This window comes from Lygodium microphyllum, chromosome 8 (assembly GCF_053477565.2).
Source record: "Lygodium microphyllum isolate KBCC chromosome 8, Lygodium_microphyllum_v1.1.10, whole genome shotgun sequence".
In the NCBI taxonomy this organism is placed as follows: Eukaryota; Viridiplantae; Streptophyta; class Polypodiopsida; order Schizaeales; family Lygodiaceae; genus Lygodium; species Lygodium microphyllum.
The window spans coordinates 163,481,783-163,499,773 of NC_141142.1; the positions used below are offsets into that span (position 1 = coordinate 163,481,783).

The following is a 17,991-nucleotide window of genomic DNA, read 5'->3' on the forward strand; positions in this document are numbered from 1 at the left end:
ATGATGGTAAGTGAGTACGGACGAGTGGCAGGTTGCGAGATGGTGTTGGATCATTGGATGCTGGCTTCAATCTCCAACTCAGTAACTTCGACCACTTAGCAGCTTCGTCTGTTGTTGTTGCTGCCTTCTCTAGTTCTTTGTTCCTTAATTTCAGTTTACGTTTTCCTTTTCCCAAATTCACGTAGAGCTCTCTGTTTTCCTCTGGACCCTCCAAATTCACGTACGCATTTCTTCATACAGCCCTGCAATCATTTCAACTTTCTGTGATTGAGTTCTCAGTCTGACTGAGTACTTGGATATATTCGGCCACTCCCTTGATGCCACCACCTTTTTAAATGCTAAGTACTCCTCCCTAAGCACTTGCTCAAACTGTGACTCACTTACACCATCCCTGAATATGATGATTTGTGTTGGGCGACGATCTGAAACTCCTGGCACCTGTTTACAACTGCTGTGGAATTCTTTCAACAACTCTACAATCATTCCTCCAGCTGGCGTCTCTGTTTTTCCCCCAAATCCTCTATTCCTTCCACAATCCAAAAGCCTTGTCTAAGTCTATTACAGAAGATATTGAAGATGAGTCTTTTGGCAAAGAAGCTTTCGTCGGTTGAGATGCTGCTTCAGCCTCGAATGGTGGTGATCCCATTCCGTTACAAACGCAAACAGACACCGAATGAATGAATGAAGCACCTGTCTATCTGACGATGGAGGATGATGATCCAACTCTCCTTTTCCCAAAATGGATGACTGATAGGAAGCCGTCGCCTCTTCTGTCGATTGGACGAACCAAAGAGGGGAAATAATCAAAGGGGGAGAATGAAAAGCAATAAGGCTCCAGTTGCATTTCTCCGTGTTTGTTTGAGCTCCTGGCTATGACGGCTGCTTCAGATTGAATACGATGACGATGACGATCATAAAAGGCGAGCCTTGTCGGGATCTCCCTAAAACTTCTTCCCCCCCCCCCCCCGGATGTTTATCGCTTTGTCATACTGACGAACTGCAACTCAGTGCTGTTCAACATCTTTCTCCCTTCTGAGCATAATGGATTGCTTTTTCCTCCCAGTTTTTCTCAGCGCCTTCCCCTCTTCGTCGTTTCCTTCCGCCTCCCAAATTGGCTTCCCTCCCAGAAAAGCTTCTAAAAGCGGCCTGTTTTTCTGGGGTTGTGTCCCTTCCCGCTCTCGGTGTGCGAATGAGATGGGTAGGACCACAAAGATCACTAGGATCCATCAGAACTTGACCAGGTAGTCAACAATAGTAATCTTCCTCTTGGGGCGGACAAGTGGTTGTTGAAGATCTGAAGACATGATTGCCCGGTGGAAGGCAAGGCAGGTTGACTATACCTTGACCAGATTATTATGCTACACAACACAGGTCGAGTCAGACGAGCACCCACATGATGGGTGCAATGTTACCTGACCCCATGTTCCAGCTCCTCTTTACAGCCTGTTTTTTAAAGGCTCCTAAAGCCCCACAAGATTTTAGACAGCAAATAAATATGAGAGCATCTAAAGGTACGCTCCCTTGTTGCATCTCTCCAAAACATTTTAAAACTTCCTCATCAAAACCATAATCAGCATATCCTGACATAAGTGATGCCTAGGATGCTGCATCTCGGACTGGTAGTCTGTCAAACATAGCCTTTGCTTCCAAAAGAAAGCCACACTTGGCATACATATCCACTAAGGTAGTACCCAAGTAAAGCTCTGTTTCCAGACCCCTAATGGCTGCTTTGGCATGGAACTTCTGACCACTACCAGAGCATTACGGATAAGTTCCTCTTACACCAAACTCCTCTTCACTATATTTCCCGCATAGAATGAAAGAGCAAACATAACGACTAAGTATGTACAAAGTATCAAATCACACACACAACTTTTGGGTGGTTTTCACACCTCGAATGCGCAGCAATACGACAACGCACGCGGCTATGTTGGATGAAGCTCAATGGAGGAGGCATGAGGATGCTTGAGCTAGCATCTAGGATCGTGGAGCTACCGGTGTGTGCGAGGGCTCACTACACTCATAGGTTCGAAGGCACATCGGCTAGGTGAGAGAGAACCATTAGAGCTCGCTTGAAATGCTTGAAACAATAAGCGCGAGGGTCTTGATGGTTGAGCATGAGCTCCCTCTACATTTTGATTCCGTTGTCAAGACCAACGGATTCAAGCTTGAGCACTTACGCACCTCATATCAAGCATTGAAGTAAGGGATTCATCCCTAAAACGGAGCTTGAGATAGGTAGGAAGTTTGGGTTTTTTTATCTTTGATACAAGTAAGTATTTTGGTTATTTTGGTTGCTTGATGACAGCCTCTCCACTGTCCTCATACCCCTTCGGGAGGACATTGCGGTTCGTGGTTCGTGGTTGTCTTCATCATCTTCCTTGTGCTACGGCACCTTGGTCTCTTGTATCACATTCACTCCATGATTTGGAACCTTCATCACGTCCCTACATTTCGGTGAAAGTGGGCAAGTATTTAGGGTATAGGAGTTTCAGTTTTAGCAATACGTAACGATTAGGTTACGTACTAATTCCTAGTGAATTTCTTGGAATTTAACTCATTCTAAACGAGTACTCCGGGGGTGTTTAGGTTTGTGCCAATTTGTTTAACTCTTGAAGATAGTTACGTTAACATTTCATAAACACATGACTCGTTGTCTACGTGTAAATTGATTTTTCAACCTTAACTTATCGATTAAGATCAGGCATAGGTTAGGTTAATTCAACTAATCTTCCTATAACTTGCGAACAAAATTCATGCTAAACAAGCAACCTTTTACTTGATAACTTATGCAGTTGACAAACGATAATTGCCCTGTCTCACTGGTACGTCATCTTTTGACACTTGTGGTATGGCTCAGTGGATGAACCTTGTGTTAAACAAGGACGGTCTATGATTTCAATGCTTGTTACTGATGATTCTGAGGAGAGTACAATGGCACTCATCCTTCTGATTTCATTGCCCAGTGTACTTGAAAAAAGTCACTCAAGATATGCAACACTATTATAGTGTATGATGGTCTATGTATTTATAATTGTACACATAGCCTTACAACTTGAAACAAAGCACTCAGTTGTTTTAATTTCCTGATAAAAACATTCAGATTATGTAAGTATTAGCAACAATGATGATTAAACAATGTGCCTTAGTGCTTACAAGCACTCATCTGTAGCTCATGTTGCTAGAGATGGTAAATGTCGGTCTTGATAAGCTTTGATGATGACTTTCCAAGTACACTAACCTCTGAGATAAGGTTCCTAGATTAGTAACTATCTCAGGAGTTAACTCAATGATTAAAATCACTCTTAATGACCAAGGGGGGCTATGAAAGCCCTATGGTGGCCCCAGTGATTGCGCCACTTGCTGCCCACACCAAGCCAAGAGACATCACGCTGTCAGAAACAGTATCAATTCTGTGTTTCAAGCAATGCCATCCACCATGTCGACTAATCCCAAGCTTTGTTGTGCCAGGCTGAATCGCCCAGAGCTAAGGAGAAGATCTCCAGAAGAAACCAGAGGCTAAAATTGCTTCTTTCGCCCACACCAACTCCTCCAAGGTCAAGGGGTCCGGCTGGCTATGGAGTTTGAAGATCCAAAATGAGAGAGATGGAGATTGTCTTGTGCACTTAGTGGAGCTGAGGTTTGAGGAAGCTGAAGAGATCAGAGGAGGCTCTGATACCATGTGGAGAATCAAAGTTGCAACTCGAAAAAGTGTGCACAAGAGGAAGATAGAAGCTCAAAGTACAAGAACAAAATCTTGTTTACTAAGTTGCTCAAGGTACAACTTGGGTACACTCTATCTCTAGTTTGATAGTGATCCATATGTTGTTTATATAGCCTCTGCCTAGCTAGGGTTAGGGTTTCTCCTGCCTTTAGGCTATTCACACCTATCTACCCTCATACACCCTTGCTTACAGTAGGTTCCTATGCCTATCTTCTAACAAAGTGGGGATATGTGGAAGGTACAATGTTAAAGGGTGGTATTCCCCCTAACAATACACCAAGAGGTGGAGAGAATGGAGGGTAGATAGATGGTGGGATGGGGAAAGAAGATCCAACCCCTAGTGTGCTTTGAGCAGAAGTGAAATATAATCCAAGATTTTGGAATGGAGATGTGAGTAGATCAAAATGTGGAGAAGATAGTGGTGGAATAGGAGGGAGTTGAGAAGTGTGGCTTACGTGTTGAAATGAATCAGATTGTAGAGAAATACCTAACAAAGGGTGTCTGCTTCGAGAGCCTCCTCTATTAAAGTTAACATACTCAAAACCATCTCAATCCTACACAATAGGAGGAGAAACAAAATAGGGTTTTGGCTCATACAACTCACAAGGGTTACACAAACCTAACACAAGGCCTAGCAATGATGAAGGAGATGGATCGCCAGACGCGCCTAATGTCGTAGTCCCTTCAAGATCAGGGAGATGGCCAATCTCACCAGACCTCAATGGACGGGCTAGCAATAATGGCAAAGTGCCAGCACCACTGATAGACACCAATGAGATGTCACCAACAATGGCAAGACCCTTTGATGGACGGAAATCCTATAGCAAATCTCCTCGTGGAGTCATATGACTTAAAGCACCACTATCAATAAGCCAAGGCCTCTCGGAACATGAAGCATCCACTGAAGAAGGCTCCTCCAACACATGGATATGAGGAAACATAAACTTATGGATAACAATCAGTGTAGAAGTAGTTGAAGGTTCAAATGATTTAGCTCCATCCTTCGCTCCTTGACAAAGGTAAGAGTACTTCTTCCAACGTTTCTCCATGCAGCCCAAAGCGTCAATGAGGGCACCAAATCAAGCTGAAAAATGATGATAGCACCAAAGACGGTAATGATGGCAAAGATGATGATAGAGGAAGGATGTGCAGCCAACAGCCCTCACAAATGCCAAAGAAGAAATAGCCTCAAGTAGCTCTTTAGAAGAGCAATTGAATGGTGGGCAGTTTGTCTATTTATAGATGAGTGGATCCTCCCAAATTAGGGTGGTTTGGCTTATGGGATACAAACACTCTCTAGAACCACACACCATTTAATAAAACTTTGGGTAATTTACATGTCTTGGGACTGTTTTAAAGAGCTAATCAATTTATAATGCATTTTTTAGCTCAACACCCCCTACAAATTGCCTCCAAAGTTTGATAGTCATCGAATTCTCCCATCAATTTTCAACATGAGATCAATGCTATTTCAGCATGAGTCTACCTTATGATTATAGACAAGAACAAGCACGTCTGCAAGGACTGCAATAAGCCAGCAGTGTTGCAAAAACAAAAGGAAAATGAGAAGAAGAAGAAGAAGGGCAAGAACCTTCGATTCTATATCATCCTTAGATTTTGACACAACTTCCAACCATGTGGCATGAAGACAGTAGCAGCCCCTAAATCATCCCAACCCTAGTGATGTCGTCATCCCTCACAACTCTCCAATTCCAAAGAGAGGAAGTGTTAGCAGGTGGTGGTTGTGGAGCATGTAAGCTCATCCATATGCAAGTGTAGTGGAGCCTAAGCATGGCTTTCTACAGGCACTAATAAATCTACTAGATTCAAATCCTAGAGTTGGTTTACCTTTCAAGTTCACAATGGAAGGTGAGACAACAACCTTTGCTCCTAGTCTATTCATGAGAGGACACTTTGGCAGTTTGGCCAAACTTATAGTATCCATGGTCATAATGTGCTTTCCATAAAGTTAGTTTGTGACAAAAATTGAGATTCAGCTATTTCAACATGCTATTGTCAAAAATGGATACAATCAATATCGACATTAATGTCTTTTTGAGGCAACTTGGTGGTGGCTTGATCACGTATCCATGGTCTTATCTCATTGTCATTATTGTATGTACCATGATAAGTCTTTCATCATTGTATATTTTATTGCACTTATCACCCACTGTAACCAATCTTCCTCCTTGGATGGGGTGGTAAATCCATGATTACAACTTAATTACAGCAGCAAACAATTAATGCAAATCTAAAAATACAAATTTACCTACTAATCTTGGACAATGCACACCCGATCGGCCCCAAAATCGGCACCCCTTTCGGTATTTCTTTAGCTTTATTGAAGAAGAAGTTGATTTACAATGGGATTCTCCCAATCCCCTTCGCAATCCAAACTCCCCTTACTGTCCAAAGTGACCAGCAAGTCTTCAATCTATTTTGCCCCTTGATTTAGGCACTTAATTGGCCTTCACCCACTACATAGACGATGGAAATACCCCAAATTCAATGGCTAGCTAGTCCTCCACCTGAATTTAGCTGAAATTCACCTTCAGCCTTGTTGAATCCAAGTCTTCGAGCTTCCAATTTTTTGCACGCTTCCCGAGGCTACTACTACACCCTAATTTCTGCTGTAAATTAGAGTTTACAACAAAGAAATTTGCAATTTCTCAACCTCCAAGGATCCAAATGTTGAGATCTTCACAACAAGGGTATGAAATGGCTGGGAGATGAGAGAGAAAGCTATAGAGCAAGAAAATTCAGAGTTTTGTCACGAAGAATGACTGAAAATCAGTCAAATGCAGTTGATGCCTTGCCACAACAGCTTGTAGATGCAAAGAACTGAAGAAAATCAGTCATTTATTGCTGTTGCCTTGTCTCAACAGCTTGTAGATGCTGTCACTTGCTGTTGATTGGTCTTTTCTTGCCCCTGGCTGCCTCAGAAGATCCCCCAATGGCTGCAAATCAGACCAACAGCATCTCCTCTCTCTCTCTTGCAGGCCGAACACACTAAAAATGCCTCTCTCCAACCTCTAAAGACGTTTTTCAGTCTTGCATGGGCATTTTTGACAAGTGGCAACCTTCCCAAATGGTTTTTCCAGCATTATCTGTAATTAAATATTAATTTTCAGTCTTTAGATGCTGAAAATTAATCTGATAATTATTTCAATGCCCTGAAAAATAATCTGGCTGACCAATAATTAAATTGGCTAGGCAACTTCCATTCCTGAGTGTCTCTGTGCCATCTTTGACCATTATATTGGCATTAGTTACCATTAAAACGCCACTTCTCTAGTGTCACCAACTGACACTTACGGCCAAATGAACGACCTAGGCCAACAACTGGCACCAGATACCACCAAGTACCTGTGCAGCATAACTTATAGCAACTTTTGCCTTTCACATCCCGTGATTTCTTCGAGGTCCTGGACTCGTAAATTTACTTCAACCCCGATTGCACCTCACATTTGCAACATTTACTTAATCATGTGATTAAAAATTAATCCACATGTTAAGTGAGGTTTCAAAAATACTTGTCCTCATGACACACATGATCTAAGACAAGGTGTTAGCATTCTACATATCATGACTCTATGTGCACTATATTCAAGTACATTGCATTTCTAAGTGGGTGGTATATTTCAACCTTGCCAGCCTACACATATGGGATCATTAATTGTTGGTCAATCTAGTCGTTATTTTCCTTTAATTCAGCCTATTTAAAGGCCATATGCTCTCCTTGTGTCATCAGTCATTTGATGCAAGCACATTGCATTCTACTAGAGAATGGGAGCCCCTAAGAGTACTCTACTAATTGGCCACAACCCATGCCTTTGCACATACTCTTATGCTTTGGTATATGGATTTCATTTTTGGAGTTCATTATTTCTCAATTCGTGTATTTTGGTTCTTTTCTTCAATTCTTTGTATTTACAAAAGCTTCACCTTTTTGCTTCCATTGCTCCACATTCATCTATTAATTCATACCACACCAAATGTTTCTTATGAAACCATCATCTTGAGTTCTTTTATACAAAGACCTCTTCGACCTCATTGGTAGGCCACTTCACAAGTTTTACAATCCTTGTGAAGCACCCTGACACACAAGATCGTTTATGGAGAGGGATTCTATCTATTTGGATAGAGTCAAATTGGGCACATACCGGTTAGTCAAGTACGATTCGTCCGATCCTTTCAATCCGTGAACTTAGCACGGTATCGAACATACATAAAAAAATCTTGGATAAAATCCGATGTTTCACCCAATCAATTAAAAATACATAGAAAATGAAGGGTTAGGCTAGTAAATATTACGTGTTTCAAGATGAGTGGCCACCCATGAAATAGAGCATCACAAGGTATTATCCATCCAATACTAATATTGATTACAAACCACAAATGTATTTGCTTCAGTTTTCAACGACGAGTCATAAACAATGAGAGGTTGAGACAAATTGTAAATCCAAGACTCTAATCACAAGTAATTTTCGAGATCCAATTTTATTTATAAGATTGAAGACATGTACAATGGATTTTTTTTTTATAGCTAGCTGCAATGATGAATCATGGTTCATGGATCACAGTATAGTAAGTCACAAGTGTCAAGTAGCAAGTACAAAAAGTAGTAGATAGTAGATACAAAAAGAAGCTTAAGGCTAAGACTTAAGGTGAGCTATGTATAATGGAAAGGCTTCATGAAGAGGCTTAGGCATTGTAAGAGGAGTAAAGAATATAGAGATATAGATAGTGCAAGGGAAGGGAAAGATGAGGAGGTAAAGGAAGAGAAAAAAAAAATAGAGATGTAGGGGATGAGACACAAGAGGAAGAGGATGTAGAGATAGAGTAGAGAAGCTTGTGAGAGAGAGGTAAACGAAGAGGAGGTGGTAAGATGAGGTATAGGCAGAGGTCAATGAGGAGAAAGAGAAAAAGGGTAGAGCAAAAAATAGCTTTTCTTTGAACACCAACTCCAAAAAAAAAAGGGGGGGGACAAAAACTAAACGGATCATACACATCCGACCGGACTAGATGAATCGTACTATATGGATCCATCCGCAAACGGAATGCAACCATGGGCAGGTGACATATACTTTGGAGATCTGGTACAAGCTTTTGCTCTACTTTGAACTCGAGTGTCATTTTTTGAAGCAACAAGTGATAGCCCACTATTGCTTTTTCTTCCACAAAGGCACAATATAGAGCCACTTGTGCAACCACCTAAGATGTTGTTTGGATGAGGTGGATGTTAGCTGAAATCAAACTTCCACAACCACAGCCTACAATCATTCATGGTGACAATTAGCTATAGCCAAGGATCCAATGTTTTATGCTCCCACAAAGCACATTGAGATCTATATCACTATGTTCAAGGGTGCATGTAGGACAGGGAGCTAGAGCCAATTTATTGTCCCTAAGCAATCAATGTGGAAGACATCTTCACAAACACTCTTCCATTGCCTTCACTTCTACATCATATTCATCCCTTGGAAATTGGGGATTCAAGCACACCTAGGATCCGAGAGGGGGTGGTAATGCTCATGGTCATTTGCTAAGTGTGAGCCCCACACAATAAGGGACATTAGGAGCATTGTTTGGATCCGGTCGATTTGGTCAATTTTGGCCATTTTGCCCTTTGTGCTATTTTTGGGTCCCATCCATTTTTTTTGTCTAGGACATTGTCCTAGAGGCTAGAGGATTGGGTGGTTGTCTTAGGTTGGTTGACAAAATTTCAGTCATTATTTTTCTATCTCTTGTCTTCTCCATCCTAACACCCTTACTATAGCCAAACTTTGTAGAACATGTAAGGGCTGAGCCTTATATCAGCCTGCTTTTATTAATCAGCTGAGTTTCTCTTCTTATCTTCATTGTTTCTCATCATACTATGGTGCATCCTCTTCCATTGCTACTCTCATGCGCTAGCACTGTTTGTACGAGTCACTTCCGGCCACTCTATCCATCTAGGCCTAGCACCAAGGTTTCCTAATTTCCCTAGGATGTCCCCATTTTTCACAACCCCACACATCCATTTTCTTCAAGTCAGCCAGATTTAGTGCATGGGTCCAACCTGTTTTATCCAGTTAGCCATTTTCATTGACTCTACCTATATAGGCAACTGAGCAATCATTCATTCTTTCCTTCCCCTCTGCTGCCCCAGGAGTTCTGCCCATTGCAGCCATCGTTTTCAACATCCTGTGCAGGTTGTGTTCTTCTTTTCTCTACCTTCTCTCTTTCTCTCATTCCATTCAGCTTTTGCACACACACTCACATGGCATCAACATCAAGTTTTGCTCACTAAGAGACCTCCTAGTTGTGTTCTCTATTAGGGATGTTGCTATGTTTCCCTATTGTTGTCCCCTTACAAACCCGATAGTGAATTTCTTGCATGGAGGCTCCTTTGGCAACATCGTGGTGAGGTTATGACCAGCAAACCATGATCCTTGCCCCGCATTTTTCAGCAAATTTAAAGTCAACAATCAAGATGGTGGATCACCAAGATGCATGCAAATAGTTACTATACTTGTTACAACATGGTATTCATCAAGATCAGCTTTGAATCATTTCCCCTATGGCTAATTTGCAGAAGGAGATCTAATCCTCACAACTCCAAACACAAAACTTGGACCACTACATTCCTTCCTCACTTAAAGCGCTTCCAATATCTTTTAGGCTTGAAGCTTTCTCCTAGCATATAAAGTGGTGGCCATTGTTTCTCAATCTAGAACCATGTGGCTTACTCTCATAGCCTATACACACCTGACCTGACTGTTCATCCCCATCCATCTAGACATGGTGGTCTATAGCATCCTCTCTCAGCACAACCCAAGGTGCACCTTGGGCTGCCATCTTATGACTTGTTTTGCAATCTATGGATTGCCATGGTTTCATGTGTTCATATCTTCATTCCTTCTTCCGTCACACACTTGGATGAGTGGACTATAAAAGGGCTACCAACTTGCTCTAGAAAGCACAATTTGATAAGCTGGGGACAAAAGTCCCTTTTTGTTGCCTTCATGTGATTGAAGGAGAAGGCTTGTGGTTTTTGTAGCCTTTTGACTCCATGGGTTGTTTTCTACCTGTCTTTGAGTGTGCAACATTTCATTCAAATCAAAGAGCAGCATTTGTTTCTTAGCAGCAACCAAAAAGGGTAGGGTGCAAGAACAGCAGCTAGTGTGCAAGTTGCGAAATGAGTACTTTTGTAACTCCAAAATATCCCATTTATGTGTTTGTGCTCGACGCTCAAGTGTTCAAAGCTGATTGTGTGTTCATGAGGCTTCCTTCTTTTGGAGCTCTAAATTAATAGAATCAACTCTTCACAAGGATGGTTTCACAAGATCAAATAAATCAAGAAGCAAAAGGTTGATCCATTGATTTGAGGCTATCCAAACTCCTATAAAGAATGCTTTACCTTTGAATATTCCAGCACCAGGAACAGCATCCATAAATGTTTCCACAGCTCCCAATATGTACCTATGCAAGGAACTTAAATATAAGCATCGTGATTGCTAACAGCCAAAAGAAAAAGATACAGCACATTATATGCTTAGTGCAATATAATTTTTCTCTATGGAGCTTACATGCTCATTGCCAACAATTTTGCTCTGTGCAACAAGTGATTCAGAAAAAACAATTCACCTGCAACACCTATACTTACAGTGATGCAGCAATTGCATTGCCAAGGAAAAAGCATAAACCTATGCTCACACCAACTTCCGGACCAAGAGCTCGCCCAATAAGGTAGTAAGGACCGCCACCCTAACTCACATGAGAAATTGCACAACCCCCCGTCACACTCACAGAAAAAAGAAACACAGATAAATATTGAGCTAAAAGATAACACATATGCAATTTTCTCATTTCTGAATATACCAAGGGGATGTACCTTCATTGCGCCATTGGTAGCAATGGCACTCAATGAAAGCCCAGTCAAAAAGGTGCAGCAACAACACAACGAGACCAATATCAAGGAATGCCAGACCCCAGCAATGCCAACAATCCTGCACAAAGACTGCCTCTTTCTCTTAAATAATAAACAGCATAGCAGCTCTGAATATCTCACAAACTGGATGTATATAAATAGATAGTGAAGGGGTTTTATGATACCAGGAAAATCGGATGTAGAAAATAATACCCAGAATGTTTTGTAAGCATGGAACAAACACTCCCATCATCGTTCCTAGTTTGGCATCTCTTGGCTACACAATCAAAAACGTTCATAAACATCATGAATGCAAATGTATCAAGGAAATAATAAATGAAATCCTCACACACTACTGGAACACGATACATGATACTCATCTTTTTGGATTACACAATCAAAAATGGCAATACCCGGCGCTGTCCGAGGGTTATAGCAACATCTTCACCATCCCTAGGACTTGAAGAAGCAGTTGGTTGCTGCCCTGCCATACTGCACAAGTCAATAGTTGCAACCTTGGTCAAGACTCAAGGTATGCTGATCTTGGCTACATTGACACTCATGGGATGTGATAAGCAGACTGCAAAAATTTAACACTGACAGTATACATGCTGATCTTGCCTACACTGACATCTGTGGGATGTTATATGTTTAATAACTACCGTGACAGAATGCAAACTTTAAATTCTCAGAGTCTACATGCATTGACACCATGTGGCCCTCAGGCATCTAGAGCATTTCCTTGAACATATGCTGCATTGGTTACAAGTCCACACCATGGAGTTATCCATTTCAAGACCACAAACAACAAATAAGCAGCCAGAATCATCTTAATAAATACCTCCGAAGTCCCAGGATATTAACCAGTGAATCAAAGCCAAAAAGCTCTAGCTTGGACTCAAGACCGGTTCGGTCAAATATCTCATTTGCGGTCGGTGAGTGTGGTCCCTCGTCTCTGGGTTCACCATTCTGACCAATGCTTGCTGGTTTAACCAAGATAGGCCTGAAAATCCAAACTTCTCCATCACATTTTGCTCTATTTAACTGAAATGATGCAAAAGAACATTGCAATTTGCGCGTTTTGAATCTTAACCATCAAATGAAAACCAAACAGATGTTAAAGCTCAAATAAAGCCGATGCTGCACAGGCTTACAATGTCAAACATTCTGAAAAAAATCTTATGTGATTCTCCACGTGGATAGGTTGCTTGCAAAGGCAAAGCTATGGATAGGTTGCTTACAAAGCTGATGCTGCACAGGCTTACAATGCAAAACGTTCTGGTATATTATGTGATTCTGCGCATGAATAGGTTGTTTGCAAAAGGCATACCTGGGAGGGGGACCTGAATCCTTCATGATCAAAGAAGACTGATTGGGAACGTTTGAGCTTGCAGCAACAGGTGAAGAACCTCCATTATCCCGGGAAGGGCCTCCTCGTGAGGGGGGAGGGCCACCGGCCTCCATGAAAAACTGAGAAACGGAATCCTTCTGCAGGGATGGGGTATGGAGGCACGCGGCAAAGGGATCGAGGCGAGATCTGTCACCTGAGGTGGATTCCGATGCGGGAGCAGATCCAATTCAAGAGTTTGAGCGCAAAGGCTTCCATGAACTGCTTTCGCCCGTCGTCCTCCCCCGCTTCCTTACGTACACAGTCGCCCGGTCATGCACGGATTGTCTCTCTTTTGCATTTTCTTTCGTCCCTCTTCTTTTTTTGCGGAAACATTAATTTGAGGTTATATTGAAACAAGTGATGATTATGATAAGCAAAACGTTTATAATTAAAGGCTTGCTTTCAGGCTAAGAATTTTCTAAGAAATTTGGTCATCCCCCACCTCAGTCAACCTCCGAATATTGGGTTCTAAGAGTGTGAGTTTGAGTAGGAAATTGTGGCCGTGTATGAATCTATGTGTGAAACCTTGCCGTGTGCATGTCAGACATGTAGGAAAAGAAGACACTGGACTTAGAGACTGGTTCCCAAAAGACTCCAAGACTTGATAGAACAAGCATGGAAGCAGAGACATATGCTACTCAGGTAAAAAATGTGCGAGTTGATTCCAAAGCAGTATTCCACAAAAGGACTATCTAGAGGCAGGTTCATAAAAGACTCCAATACTTGATGGAACAAGCATGGAAGCCAAGACATATGCTACTCGGGTAAACAATGTGCAAGTTGGTTCTAAAGTAGTATTTCAAGCCTTTGCTAATGATATACATAAACTCAACGAAGCAAAGTAGAGTCCTCTATTGGCCACTCATAAGAAGGTTCACAAAGCTATTGTGGCTCTCTCTATGGCGGCTCTTTGTGCTCACTACTTTGACTTTGTTACTTCAAACTTATTCATGCATTTCGTGGGGAGGTTGCCAACGAAATAGGAGTTCTTGAGATGGTTTGCCACTTCATTCTAGGCTCATCGTTCCTTGGTGCACTTCAAGTTCATTTGAAGAGGCTTCTTCTAGGTGGTGGTTAGCTCAAATATACTGAGCAAGATTGGGTGCTTTCTTGCTCTATGGGCTTCAAAGGGCACTTGATGCAAGTTCCATGGTCTATTGAGTTCTCCTTATTAGAAGTCATTTTGCCAAATTGCCTAGTCTAGGTGTCCAACCTAGGCCTACACAGAATCTTCGACAAAAATGTCAAGGAGATTGCTAGCTCCCTTGGTAAGGTGTCATATGTTCCTATGCTCTATCTACCTGAAGGGAGATCACAAGGCTTTCATCTTATGGGACCACCAAGTTGAGCCATCAAAGATACTTCATTTTTCGAACTCAAGAGTTGTGGAACTTCTCTATGAAGTTAAGTATTTCTCATTCCTCGATGCATGTTACCTAGCCATCAAGTCAAGCACTTTGCAAGAAATGCCCTAAGAAAGGGAAGGAAAAGGAAAGTAATACCTCCCAAACTACAAAGGCATCCAACCATTAAAGGGAGGGTAGTCAGAGAAAGCTAGATCAAAAATTGTATAGAAGGTAAAGAGGAATGTTGCTAATGATTCACCTTCAACCTTAGCAAGACAACATCTGTTGACGAAAGTTGGCACACTCAACCCAACATGTGTTTTGCAAACTAAAAGAATCAACCACCAAATAAAAGGATTAACAAAAGATCACAATGGCAAGTTGTAGGTTAAAGACAAGGTTAATAGCAATAAAATCCCCCTCAAGAAGTAGGCTAGGAAATCTATGGGATTCACGAATATGGACAACCCTTTGGAAGCCTTGAGTTTTGGTTCTTAAAATTTCTCTCGTGCATAAGTCTTCCTTTTCATAAAATGTAAGGGGCTTATGCTCCAATGTAGAGATGGCTCTATCAAGACATTCGATAGGACATTCAAACCAAATGTATTAAGTTTGTAAGAGATCAAGTGTCCTCACCTGGATCTGGCACTGTAAGAGTATGATTGCTCTATTGATGCCACAATCAGGGGTAGTGGGGGTACTAATATATTTGGAATATGGTTTTCAATGAAGAAGATAGGTCACCACAAAGGGGAGTTTCTAACATCATCAGAAATTAATGCATGAATGGAGCTACAAAGGAGATAAAAACTAGTGGATGTGACACCTTGAAACATTACACTTGGAGAAATAAGCATGGAGGAGATTTATGACCACTTCCCAATTCTCCTTCAAGTCTGCATGCATTTCTGTTGAAACTCAAAGATTGTCTTTTAACAATGTTCTTTGAGAAGAATGCATGGCCTAATCTTGGAAGTTACTCATGAGCAAGATGTTAAGCACATAGGGGATAAGAATCAAAGTGGGAGCTCATGCTCGATCACCAAGACCCACGGACCACTTATTGTTTCAAGCGAGCTCTAATGGCTATCTCTCACCTAGCCGATGCGCCTCCGATCCTATGAGTAGAGTGAGCTTAACTTGATGCCCAAATGTTTAGGCTCCTCCCTCGAGCACTCTGGTAAATCTACAATCTGTGATGCGAGCTCAAGCAAGCTCAACCCTCTACCGTCAAGCTCCATCCACCATAGCCACACATGTGAGACAAAAGAAGAGAGGAAAAGAGAAGAGAAGATGAGAGGAGAAGATGGAGAGCTTCTCCACCACAGTCCCTCACCCTCACACACTCACTCCCTCATACTCTCACACTCCCTCTCTCAAGCACAAGCAAGAGGAAGATAAGAGAAGAAAAGAGAGCTACTTTTGCCACATACCAAGAATGAGCTTCTCGTTCACTTTTTGAGTTTATATACAAGCCCTAAATCCTTTGGGCACCCATCCCCTTTTTTACATGACCAGGTGTCTTGCCAAGGTCCTCTTTTTTCATTTGCTTCTATTTACCTCATCCCTTCACCTATACTCGTCTAGATTTAACAATTTGCACTGAAGGGAGACTCACACTCTTTTATGAAAATTTAGGGGCGTCTTTCAAAAATTGTGCCTTCCATCTTTTGCATTTTTATGAGGTTACATTTGTGCCTTTTGCCTTCTTGTTGACTTCATTGGGTCTGCATCTCAAAATTTTCTTGGATTTATTTTTGCTTTTCTTTTTTCTTGTCTTGCACTAGGGTTAATATTACCCCCCTCCTAGTCGAGTGCGAATCCCATGGCACTTGGGGTTCTTTGTTGATGAGGGCTCAGTGAGTTGAAGGGTGGTCGTGTGGGTCGATGATGGGGCCTTGTGGAGACTGGTCATGGAAGAGAAGCTTATCGAATGATTGAGGTGGTGGAGGCCAAGGTTATGTTGAGTAAAAGGCAGAGTAAATAACAAGGCCTCCAAGGTCAGTGATTGGTCACCTTCATCTTTACTTAAAAGGAAAAGAAAAGTGCATTGCCTAGGGGGTGTGTCTACCTTACTATGCGGTATAATGTGCTCATGCTAGCGGAATTGGGAGCTCGATCGATGAACCACAGATAAGTCTGGGTGTTGTCCTGCACTTGAGGACCAATTTGTGCATAAGGGAGGTGTGATGGGTGAAACTTAGGGAGTCATGTCTAACCATAGGCGAGTGTGACCTCCCTAGGTATGTCCTGCCCTTGATGTGCCCTTAGCTCGAAGTGGGAATCAAAAGTGGCTAAGGGGTTAGAGATGGAGCCAGCTAACCGCGGCCATCTGGTACACCTAGCTTGAGGGGGGACCCCTAGGTATAGTGACTGTGGTGCTCATGTAGTGAGTTTCTTGCTTTCTCTTGTGATTTTCTTCTTTGTTTTCTTACTCTCTCTTTTTTTTGAAAGTAACAAAGTACTAATCTTCGTCATCATGGTCATGAGAAGAAGTTGGGGGATTAAGAGACTTGTTAATGAAGGCTTTTCCTTCCATATATCCTTTTAGGTTCATTCTAGCTTAGAGAGGAGTTGTGGACAAAAATGGGTGGTTGCACCTAGTGAAGTGGCTATCGTTCATATCCTCTAAGAGGGCCATGCAAAAGGATGGTAAGAGGGCAGCTCATATCATCAAGCTAGCCATGGCATCGCTATCTATGCCGGCATTAAGATCAAAAAATAGGGGTGGGAGGCGGTATTCTTGTGGTGTACGATCCTATTTAAGTAGTATCCTAAGTAATCTAAGATAGTTACAAGTAGTGATAAAGGCGGGATCTAGGCAATAAGTGAACTCATTAGGAAAATGGCAATTTAATCTCATAAGTCATTCTTGGAGAAGGTCAGGGCATCCTCCGGCTTGGTGGAATTTACATTGTATATTTTCAGGAAGCCATATATGCCGTGGATGTCAGGGTTGAGCTTCACCCCTACCCTTCTCGAATATGGCATGTATGTGCGGTTGTTTCCCTTGAAGGGTAGTGTGTTGCAAAAAGACATCTAGGCGTCCATGTTGCCATCCCAAATTCTCCTCCTCCACTTTGGTTGGGACTCATAGCCTTTCATTGTCCTAGGCACCTCCATGACTTTGTTCTCCCAGTAATCAAGTGCTTCCATTCCCCACTGTGTTGGATTCTTCTCCCTCTCTTGGTTCCACCTCTCGTTGAGCCTTCCTCCCACGCTTATCATCTCCTTCACCACTTTGGTTTGATAGCACTTTGCATAGTGTACAGGAAAATTTGAAGGTGAAGTTGAAGGGTTGGTGACTATTCTCTTTCTGCTCCCACACTATGAGTTTTGCATTTCAATTCACGAGGAAACAATCTTCTTGTGTTGGAATGGGTGCTTTTGGGGCTACTATGGGTTGGGCTTTCAATCTTCTCTTTGCTTGCTCCAACATGCTCATTCTCTTCCTCTTGATTTCTGCTTTCCTCTTGGTAATGGTGTCCATCTCTTGCTGCGTTTTTGGTTGTGGAGAGAGAGGTTGCAGGACTAGCTCCTTGTTTGGTTGCCCCATTTCAAATTCTAGACTTGCTTCTGAAAGTAGCCTCTACATTTCATATTCTCTCCTGGCCTCTTG

General features: G+C 42.1%; 1 protein-coding gene across 2 annotated transcripts in view; it reads right to left on the reverse strand.

Annotated features, from left to right (window-relative positions):
- Positions 1-13,346, reverse strand: part of CCC1 (cation-chloride co-transporter 1) — a 43,859-nt gene extending 30,513 nt beyond the window's left edge. The window contains exons 1-7 of one of the 2 annotated variants that reach the window (XM_087683823.1): positions 12,967-13,346; positions 12,478-12,639; positions 12,050-12,128; positions 11,822-11,913; positions 11,601-11,715; positions 11,373-11,473; positions 11,127-11,188 (exon numbers count right to left, since the gene is read on the reverse strand). In XM_087683823.1, coding sequence (XP_087539949.1) covers positions 11,127-11,188; positions 11,373-11,473; positions 11,601-11,715; positions 11,822-11,913; positions 12,050-12,128; positions 12,478-12,639; positions 12,967-13,100 — 745 coding nt within the window. In that variant the 5' untranslated portion in view covers positions 13,101-13,346. Of the gene's footprint in view, positions 1-11,126; positions 11,189-11,372; positions 11,474-11,600; positions 11,716-11,821; positions 11,914-12,049; positions 12,129-12,477; positions 12,640-12,966 lie in introns of those variants that run through there. The other variant, XM_087683824.1, reaches the window with a different exon arrangement.
- Between the last annotated feature and the right edge of the window lie 4,645 nt (positions 13,347-17,991).